Raw genomic sequence first — 10,938 nt, 5'->3', positions numbered from 1 at the left:
AATTTCATTTTATGCATAGCAGCGGCATCTAGTGGCAGATTATGCAGATACCGATAGGACATTTTGAATAAATTATTTGTGTTATAGTATCAGAAGTATAATAGGCAGCAGGTGCGAAAGTTTGATTTCCCACAGAAAAATTTGATTTCGCGCCTTTTTCTACTGACAAGTTAGTTGTTTTTGGTTATATTTTATTCCCACTCAAAAGTTTTATGCACAATTTGGACCGACAAAGAAAAATACACCTCGCGTCTATGACACTGACAGCTGACAGCTTGACGCTGACATACCATTTCATTTGAAATTTGAAGATTTCATTTTCAAGTATTTCAACGGTTTTGCGTCTAATCTTGGCGTTTGGCGAATTTTAACTTGTTACATCATAAAAACTTTTTATTTACACAATGAACCCGCTAAACTACATAAGTGACGAAGAATTCCTGCCTTTCCTCCAAAGTTTGGAAGTAGATAGCGACAGTAAGTCCTTTGAATGGATGTTCAACGATCCTGAGCTTTCTGGAATCTTGCAGTGGCTTTATAACAGTTTGGATCACTCCAATGCTTTAACTGCTCGTGAAAAATACAGGTAAAGAACACTTCCTTTATTAATTTAGCTGTAACAACCAAGATAAAGGATATTAACGTAGATAAATGTGTAAGATTTATGTACACCAAGTTTAACGCTAGTGATACTTATTTTATCGATTTTGACGGATTAATCTGTCTTGAAACCAAGAAAATTAAATTTAAAATTAAAGTAACAGTTTAATATGCAACTAGAAGTTATACAAATAGGGTAGTTGACACATGTTGAATTTTATAACTAAATCTAGTTAAATAGATAGAAAATGAGCAATTTATTACAATAAATTGGAAACTTAAAAAAAATATGGGAATAATAAAAAATACAAGGCCTCAGTTTCGAAAAAAAAACTTTTTTTTTTAACTTTCAAATAGGAAAAAAGTATTATATAGCAACAATATGCATAAACGCAACATTTCACCAACAAAATCGCAATTTCCTTGTTTTCCATACATTGGATGTTCTAAGCAAAGTGACACAGTGACATCACAATGCGTTGCCATTTGTGTTAAGAGTGTTTGCTCAGTAAAGTGGCGGTGCCAGACTTTGGCCATCATTTGTGACTTTTGTATTGCTTTAAATGGGTCCCATACAGACATTTGATCCTCAAAACAAACCTGATCGACTGATACCAAAACAAAAAACTTAAAATATATGTATCAAATTCATAGAATTCTCTGTAGAATAATGAAAAGCTCTAATAAATAAAATAAATAATAAATAAATAAATTCATTTTTATTCTTCATTTCATAAGTAAGTAAGTGAGACAAAATAATATTATTTTGCCTCACTTTATTTCAAATCATATTAGGAGGTAAATAATTATGATGTTTTAAAACAGATATGCAGAAGTCGAGCAGCACCTCCTTTCTCCTGAAGACCTGGACAGCTACATATCTTCACTACAAGAAGAGTTCCCGGGTCTTTGCCTACCCGGAGACCAGGAGTCGCTGCAGGCGGCCAAGATAGATGTTCAGATGCAGAATCAGAGGCTGAAGATGTTGGAGAAACAGGAGGCGGTTGTTAAGGATCTTGTTAAGAAGAATGAGTTAGTTTTTTGGTTTTGTTTAGTTAAAATATTTATATATGTCATTATATCATAATTTCATAGAAGTTTGACGTTTGTGATAACACTTCCACACTCTGTGCTATCACCAAGGGCCTGACACTCTTTTATAGAGAAAGATAGTCTTATTGCGATTCCTATAAGAGGAAAGAGAAAATAGTGCTATGCTTTGTCCTTATCACCGACCGGGTTTTTTTTCATGGTCGGGTTATGGCAGCATACGGAGGCGATGGCGAATTACCGAAATGTATAAGAGTGAAAGAGAAAAAGGATTATGCTGCCATGCATTTACCTGTCAATACATGAATATGTCTTTCTCTTACCCCTGGTCGCTTGGTTTCATGTCTATAACTACTATACTATGTCTATGGCTATCACACATGCTGCAGAGTTAGCTTAGCCTATATAATGTAATATTACATTAGGATATTAAATATAAATGGACGTTCCTGAAACACTACTTAAGGGGCCCACTGACTATCAGTCTTGTTATGTTTCAGCCTGGCAAAAGAAGAGCTAAGCCGAGAAATCACCAAGCTAAACTCAGCACAGCACCAGTTAGCCCAAGATGAGGCAGCATCAGCAGAAGAATGCATCTCATTGGCTGGAGAGCTTGAGATGCTCACTGATGGTGTAGTTGATATTATTGCCGATAGCCTCAGTTTATATGCCAGCGCACATGGGGATAAGGTTTGTACACCGCGGTACTCCTAATATTAGCTTTTACCCGGTTGCATTAAAAAGATTGCAGGCCAAGTTTGTATGGACCCTCAGTGTGTGAGTCTGGCTTTCTCTCTCTCTCGTATCATAATCATAACTCTTGAGCTTTTGTCGGTGGAGTAACTACCACTCCATTCTTCTTTCTGCCACTGTTTTGAGCTCCAGATACGTCACTACGTTGATTTTCTCTCTCGTATAATGTATAATTGAAACAAAAACACCGCAGAAGCTGTTTTGAGATGATACCCACCTACATACTTCCTTACTTTTTTATTTTATTTTATTTAAAAATTCCCCGTTTATGCCAAAATGTGCTATGGCCTATGGTATATATGTTTGCTATAGTAACTTGCATACAATGTTTCAATAAGTACTAAGTACTCACAATTACAAATTCAAAATAGCCCTACACAATATTAGGCTGCGTTTCTTGTAATGTACTGATTTTATTACCACAAAATACTGTTATTAACTATCTCAACATTAAAAAAATAAAGGACTGCACTCAAATTAATTCATCCATTTTGGAGATATGATAATTAGGTTAAACACATGTCTTTTTACGTTGGGGTTTTTAAAGTTCAGAAATTCTTAATCTCATTTCAGGAAATAGCAAAGAAGTTTCTAAGCTTCGGTCCGTTCGAGTCATACAAGCAAGCGCAGACACTATACGCGTCTCACTTCGACTTGTACGTGTCCCGCAAGTTCAGTAAGAGACAGAACGATGCCGTCACTGATGGGGATCTACGGTGCGCTCTAGTCGAAGCATCCGTTATGGGAGAGAGGTAACAATTTATTATTATAATTCGCTAAACTGTTGTATAATGAATATTATAGTCCTCTTAATTCATTGTATAATATCTTATATGAAATTTATGTATCTTTAAAATAATTAGGTTGTCAGTGAGCCAGAAAAACTATGATTAATTGCTAATCAGGGAGCCATTATAAAGTTCTTTTTTAAGGTTCCGTACCCAAAAGGTAAAAACGGAACCCTATTACTAAGACTCCACTGTTCGTCTTTCTGTCGCCAGGTATCTCATGAACCGTGATAGCTAGACACAGTTGAAATTTTCACAGGTGATGTATTTCTGTTACCGCTATAATAACAAATACAAAAAGAACGGAACCCTCAGTGGGCGAGTCCGATTCGCATCCGATTCAGCCTGGTGACAGACAGACGGACAGCGGAGTCTTAGTAATAGGGTCCCGTTTTTACCCTTTGGCTACGGAACCCTAAAAAGGAGTGTACAGATTTTTAAAGGGTCGGCAACTGGTGTTGAAGGCGTCCATAGAATAGAATAGAATAGAAATCATTTATTCAGACAACACATCAATACAACACATATATAGCAAATACAAGACAAAGATAAACGAAACAGTAGAAATAGAGATGTGAAGCTGAAATGGTCTCCACTCAGCAATGCAGCTGGCACGACTAGCGTGGTCAACGGCGCTGGTTTTCTGTGGAGCCAGCGGAGTGTGCGGGACAGCATAGTTCGGGACTACGCTGACTGCTTACCATTAGGCAGGCCGTATGCTTGTTTGCCACCGACGTGGTATAAAACACAGGGTACTCGACTGAAAAGCTCTCTATTATATCATTACTATTGCTTGACTGTTTCAGATTATCCAGTGCAGCGTTGGCGTATATAGACGCTAAGGCGGAGCTGTCGGGCGAACAAGCGAAACTCGCTCTAGTTGCCAACTACCAAAACGTACATCCCAGTAGAATTGCGTAAGTATTTTATACTTTATGTACTCTAACCAATGGATCATAGAAATCTGAATAAAGAAATTATATTATTATATTATTATTATTTAAAACTCTCGTGACGCTCAAAGGGGTGAATAAACTTTGAGAACACTTAATTTCAAGTCCCTATACTCACTAGCAAAGAAAAATCGATTTTTCAAAAACCATGTTGATTTTTTGAACTTTTTTGTTTACACAGGTATTATTAGATCCATAAGTATTAATTTAACATATTAAAATTAACAACTTGACTTTCCTCACCGGTATCATGGTCGCGTTTTTGTCACTTGTCATATCGTCACTTTCGCATTTACGTACTTAGAGCGTGACAGGTATGGTGACAAATGATAGATTATCTTATCATCTTAGCCCCGCTGGACCTCAAACTATCTCTGTAACAAATTTCATCTAAATCGGTTATTTGGTTTATGAAAAAGAAACAGACAGAGTTACTTTCGCCACAGATTATATAATACTATACTCTTTCGCATTTATAATATTAAATTAATTTTTAACAAGCAGAAACGTCTGCGATCGATGCTATTAAGCTTAGAATAAATTTAAAAGTGGAAAAATTACTGCCTCGGGTGAGACTTGAACTTTTTTCCACTTTTAAATTTATTCTAAGCTCAATAGCATCGATCGCAGACGTTTCTGCTTGTTAAAAATTAATTTAGAATGGGTAGCACATCGTAACTGGTGAATTTCCAATATGACTTGGAACTCCGGTGGCCGTTTAAGAAGTGTAACGCTCTTACGGTAGATGTCGCTAGGGTCCCCTAGACCCATATAGTGGGAAGATTTGCTGACTATGGATGAGGTCTTGGTGGCTCAGTTGGCAGAGCGCTGGAGTATCTATCCAGAGGCCGTGAGTTCAAGTCTCACCCAAGGCAGTAATTTTTCCACTTTAAAATTTATAATATTAGTAGGGTTTTTTTTTGTATTTGTCAAAATTTGTCTTATCTCAGACATTTATCGCTAGAAGAGCAAGCTGCCTTAGACCTAGAACAAGAAGAACCTATTGTGGAACAACAAATACAAGATGCAGTCAAGGATTTTGTAGAAGGCCGTACCAGATTAGTTGCAGGAACCACTGCGACGTCTGCTTTGGCTGTTAGAGAGTAAGTTCATTCATTCATTTATTTATTTCTATAACAATATAGACCGCGAGCCAGGCGCAAATTTCGTCAGTCATCGCCTCCCGGGCGAAAACTCGTATAGCGGTTAACGGCTATGTATGATGTTGATGAACCCTCGTGAACGTCAGCTGCCGCTCCGTTGGTGGGTTGAGGATTGTTAACAGTACCTAGAACAAGAAGAACCTATCCTGGAACAACAAATACAAGATGCAGTCAAGGATTTTGTTGAAGGCCGTACCAGATTAGTTGCAGGAACCACTGCGACGTCTGCTTTGGCTGTTAGAGAGTAAGTTCATTCATTCATTTATTTATTTCTATAACAATATAGACCGCGAGCCAGGCGCAAATTTCGTCAGTCATCGCCTCCCGTGCGAAAACTCGTATAGCGGTTAACGGCTATGTATGATGTTGATGAACCCTCGTGAACGTCAGCTGCCGCTCCGTTGGTGGGTTGAGGATTGTTAACAGTACCTAGAACAAGAAGAACCTATCCTGGAACAACAAATACAAGATGCAGTCAAGGATTTTGTTGAAGGCCGTACCAGATTAGTTGCAGGAACCACTGCGACGTCTGGAACAACAAATACAAGATGCAGTCAAGGATTTTGTTGAAGGCCGTACCAGATTAGTTGCAGGAACCACTGCGACGTCTGCTTTGGCTGTTAGAGAGTAAGTTCATTCATTCATTTATTTATTTCTATAACAATATAGACCGCGAGCCAGGCGCAAATTTCGTCAGTCATCGCCTCCCGGGCGAAAACTCGTATAGCGGTTAACGGCTATGTATGATGAACCCTCGTGAACGTCAGCTGCCGCTCCGTTGGTGGGTTGAGGATTGTTAACAGTTCCCGACAAGCTCGGCCGAATTTCACCATAAAGAGTTTCGTTCTCATTTTAAAACTACGTGTTGGATTGTAATGAAACTTTGCACATACAATGACATTGGGTATATCTAGATCTGTAATTAGTTTATAAAACAAACTAAATACATCAAAAACAAGTTTTTTACTACTGTATCTGAAGCTACATAAGCTAATTACAGACCTAGATATAAAGTACTTTATCCTATTGTAAGTACAAAGTTTCAGAGCAACCTAGCTAGTCGTTTTAAAATAATAGCGTAACTACGTTTGTATGGAGACCCGAGCTTGCCGGGGACTCTTAAGAAGAAATTATAATATGTGCTATTTTCAACCAAAAGGGTAATTATTGTCGCTTGTCAGTAAGGCGCTATTTTCCTATAGCTTCAATTAGAAATCAACCTTATCGACAAGCGACAATGTGGTACCTTTTGATTGAAAACGTCATATAGTTTTAGTTCAATGTGTTATTTGATTTGACAGACGAATTCACTCGGACCTAAGCCACCTCCTCGACGTGTCGCAGCAGGCCTTGTGTCTCGACCGGACACTATACTACTGTCTGCGCGCGGCTTTGCGTAACGTTCAGGATTTTTTACAACTGTCGAGTCAGTTGAAAGAGTATTATATGTCTGAGAGTGCGGCGGCCGCTGATAGAATTGTAAGTACATTTAAGTTTTCTATTTCTCCTAACCTTACTTTTTAGGGTTCCGTACCCAAAGGGTAAAAACGGGACGCTATTACTAACCTCCTCTGTCCGTCTGTCTGTCAGTCACCAGGCTGTATCTCATGAACCGTGAAAGCTCAGTTGAAATTTTCACAGATGATGTATTTCTGTTGCCGCTATAACAAAAAATTCTAAATAGGGATAGCAAATGAGCAATTTATGACAATAATGTGGATATGAAAATAAAATATGGAAAAAAAATACAAAAATATAGGACTTGAAAGTTTCAAAGTAATTTTTTAACTTCTAAATAGAAAAAAAGTAATGGTACCATTCGATTCCTTACATTTTATCAAAAAAAAATGTACGGCAACTATATACGTAAACGCAATATTTCACCGACAAAAACGTAATTTTCTTGTTTTGTCCATACATTTTAGATGGGCTCTCAGTGGCCTTGACGTCACTTCACTTATCGTTTTGTTAGGAGCGTTTCGCGAGTGAAGTACGACTGTCAGACTTCGACTATCATTTCTGACTTTTGTATTGCTTTAATGCAATGGGTCCCATACAGACATTTGATCCTAAAAATAAACCTGATCTATTGATACTATTAATGAAAATTTGTCATCTAGCCAATTCTATGAACTATTATTTCCAGAAATCAATGAACGAGATTTGCTTCGAGCAGGAATGCTGTGAGGCCCGTCACGACTCAGACCAACTCCTCAACACACTCTGCACTATTCTCAACGTCAAGTCAAATGATTCGTTACTGCTGAATAAGAATTATTGTGAACTGAGAGCGGAGATCCTCGCCTTAAGAGAAAGTCTTTATGAAGGCTATGAAAGTCAGGAACAAGCGTGCCTTGACTTGTGAGTATTGAATTATAGACCAAATCGCACAAATAAATATACCATAGAAGACGCAAATGCATCTACTTCGCGTGTCCGAACCCCGACCAAGCGTCGAGGTTGACCGTTGCTCTTTACAGTCCACGCGCGTCAGTTGTTGCAGCCGGACGTCCGTGAAAACATAAAAATGCTTCGTTGCATGATAATTAACTTCAACAGTCCAAAAATTGCGAGCACCCAAAGGCAAGAACATATTTCCTATCACAGATAAGTAATTTTAAAATTATATTATGCGTAAATTTTGTATGAAAAAGTCTGCACGCTTGGTTTCAATACAAATCGTGGTATTTGCGTCATCTAGCGTATATATTAAATCTGTGGAACAAATCAAATTATTTATTAGGGTTCGCTCCGGTTTAATCTCAAAAATTTACTAGTGTATTTTTTTACAAAAGGTACTGCTGTGTGACTTATCAATACGGGGAAAGTTGGCATTATTCAAATGATCTACTAGGGTCTGCCCACAAATCTCCCTAAAGGGGCCCACTGACTATGAGTCCGCCGGACGATATCGGCCTGTCAGTTGTTCGGAACTGTCAAATTTTTGTTCTAATTGATGGGCCGATATCTTCCGGCGGACTGATAGTCAGTGGGCAGTTATTTAATCATTGTATTATTTCATGATGTTTTCCTTCAACTAAAGCGATCAGTACACCGGTACTCCGTCAGAAAACCATATAAGTGTAATAACTGCCTCAAATCGTCAATTCCTCAACACTCTTCGGATTTCCTATTTCCTGTCCAAAATGATAAATTTTGTATTTTATCAGCCAAAACGCCACCCTACCACTTCGCAACTACATCTGGGACGGCTGCAGCAAGCTCCCCAACTGCTGGAACACGTCGGTGGCCGCCATGACACATAACTTGCAGCAGACGATGGAGCAGGCCGAGAGGAAAGTGACCAAGGCTAGCAGCGACTTCTCCTCTATCAAGGTGAAACGAGCCTTGTTTACATGTAGATAGAGCTCACTATAACAATACGAGAGCAAGCTTTCGATTGCTGGAACACTTCAGTGGCCGCCATTTATTTTTATTAGCCAGTTAGTGTGTCCCACTGCTGGACACAGGCCTCCCCTCTTTCCCGCCACTTGGCTCTGTACAATGCACGTTCCCGCCCCTCCACACAGAATGTACCGAGGTCGTCCCGCCATCTCCGTTAGGGTCTGCCTCTGCCCCGAGGTCCATCCTGTGGGATCCAGTCCGTGGGTAATAGGGGATATTACTGCAATGTTCTGCCACCAGAGTGCATCACAAGCCTTTTTAGTAAACCATAGAGGAACTTATACATACTGTGCCTTTAACAGTTATTTGACAAGTTTTCAGAGATAATAAAATATGACATTGATGCATCAAAGCGGTTTATTTACAGAGGACTTACCGGGAAACGCGAATCCGAAATTTCGCTATCTGTCTCTTTATCGCTCGAATATGCAAGAGTGACGGAGATGTTAGATAACGAAATTTCGATTTTCTTGTTTCGCGATAGACCCTCAGATTGTGGTAGTGGCGCCACCTACGCAGAGTTTCGCGTAATATTCCCTATTTGTCCCAGCGTTCTGGGTGCATTCGGCAGATGTGCCCAGTCCCATGTCAGCTTAGCGGCCTTCACGCCCACATCCACAAGTAATAATTTATTTATTTAATTTAAAATTTATTTGTTATTTTTCAGAATGGCGACAAGCGGGGTCTCCGTAAGCTGTGGCAGTACTATATGGCCGATCAAAAAAAGTTGGCGGCGGCCATGAGAGCGGCGGAAACTGGGAGCTCCTGTTAGTACTTCTGTTACTAAAAAGATAAAGATAAGATAAAGATAGTTTAGTTACGTAACTTTAATAGGGAAGATGGCTTTTCACTACCACCAGCTTGGGATCCTGTAGTCCATCTGAAAAGATGTGTCTATGTGTAATCGCTTACCATCAGGTGATCCGTCTGCTCGTTTGCCTCCTATTTCATAAAAAAAAATGAATGTGTTATAAGTGGCAATGTCCGTTTTAACGAGTATCCTGAAAACCCTACTTTTTTTTTAATACTACGTCGGTGGCAAACAAGCATACGGCCCGCCTGATGTTAAGCAGTCTCCGTAGCCTATGTCCGCCTGCAACTCCAGAGGACTTTCAGAATGTTTTTAATTTTTTTTTTCTTTAATTTAGTACTTTTTAACATTACTATTCGTAATAACATTCCAAGGGATAGGTGGATCTGGATACATTCTTTCATGTCTTACCATGTTGGTTGAATAAATTTTGTCGACTCTGTGCTTATCAAAGTAATTTAAATCCACGCATTTGATTATATTGATCATAAAAAGACATTCGGTTTTGTAAATTATGTTTAATTTAAATAACTATGTAACAGTATAAAATTCTCAAATAAATACTAATTTTGATCACGACATATTGTTTTTATATTTACAAAGTGGTATCTTACACTATAATGTATACCGAAACGAGGCAGTCAGACATTATATCTAAAACTGGTAAAAAAATAAGTTTAACACTAAACTTATCTAACTTTAGTGTTAAACTTATTTTTAACACTAAACTTATCTAACTTTAGTGTTAAACTTATTTTTTTACCGGCACTTACTCGAGTCTATAAATCGCTCCGAGAAGCCGTCGCGATTTAACTATACTCTCGTTTGCAATATTTAACTTACGCCCCATGCTGCACAATGTACTATTATATAACATTATAAAATTATAGTGTCAGCGCATTGGGAACAGTAACGACCAATTTGAGCAACAAATCCCCGATGTCAGGTGAAAGAACCTTTTTAAAGGTAATGTACGGAACCCTTTCCGTCCGTCTGTCCAGGTGAAAGAACCTGTATTTGTGATGTTTTCAACCAAAAGGTACCACATTGTCGCTTGTTGATAAGGTTGATTTCTAATTGAAGCTATATGGACATAGCGCCTTACTGACAAGCGATAATAAGAACCCTTTTAGTTGAAAATGGCACATTTAGTGGTACTATTACTTATTCTGTGATATGTCTCAGGTAGGTCTTGGCAGTGTACGTATCGTAGTGTCTTCCGGCGCAGTATGTAGTATCGGATTGTTGACCGTATCGGGTCCGTAGTGTCCGGTATCGGGTCCGTAGGGTCCGGTATCAAGCCGAAGTAGATTATGTTATGTTCTGTCAGTGTTCAGGTCCAAGTAGATCGCGGTGGCTTCCGTATAACGATATCATCCGTATCCTGACCGTATCAGGACCGTACTGTTTGGTAT

The 10,938-nt window shown here is 38.7% G+C and overlaps 1 protein-coding gene across 1 annotated transcript; it reads left to right on the top strand.

Moving 5' to 3' along the window:
* Positions 1-308: 308 nt before the first annotated feature.
* Positions 309-10,102, top strand: LOC134749189 (uncharacterized). Its single transcript, XM_063684055.1, has 10 exons — positions 309-586; positions 1,426-1,632; positions 2,151-2,340; positions 2,977-3,155; positions 3,998-4,108; positions 5,095-5,247; positions 6,609-6,786; positions 7,454-7,668; positions 8,478-8,643; positions 9,380-10,102. Exons 1-10 carry the CDS (start codon positions 405-407, stop codon positions 9,482-9,484), a joined length of 1,686 nt encoding a protein of 561 aa, XP_063540125.1. The 5' UTR covers positions 309-404; the 3' UTR covers positions 9,485-10,102.
* The last annotated feature ends 836 nt before the right edge of the window (positions 10,103-10,938 follow it).

The sequence above is a fragment of the Cydia strobilella genome, chromosome 18 (assembly GCF_947568885.1).
Source record: "Cydia strobilella chromosome 18, ilCydStro3.1, whole genome shotgun sequence".
Taxonomy (NCBI): domain Eukaryota; kingdom Metazoa; phylum Arthropoda; class Insecta; order Lepidoptera; family Tortricidae; genus Cydia; species Cydia strobilella.
The sequence above is the reverse complement of the archived record's forward strand: the minus strand, read 5'-3'. Positions and strand labels throughout refer to the sequence as shown.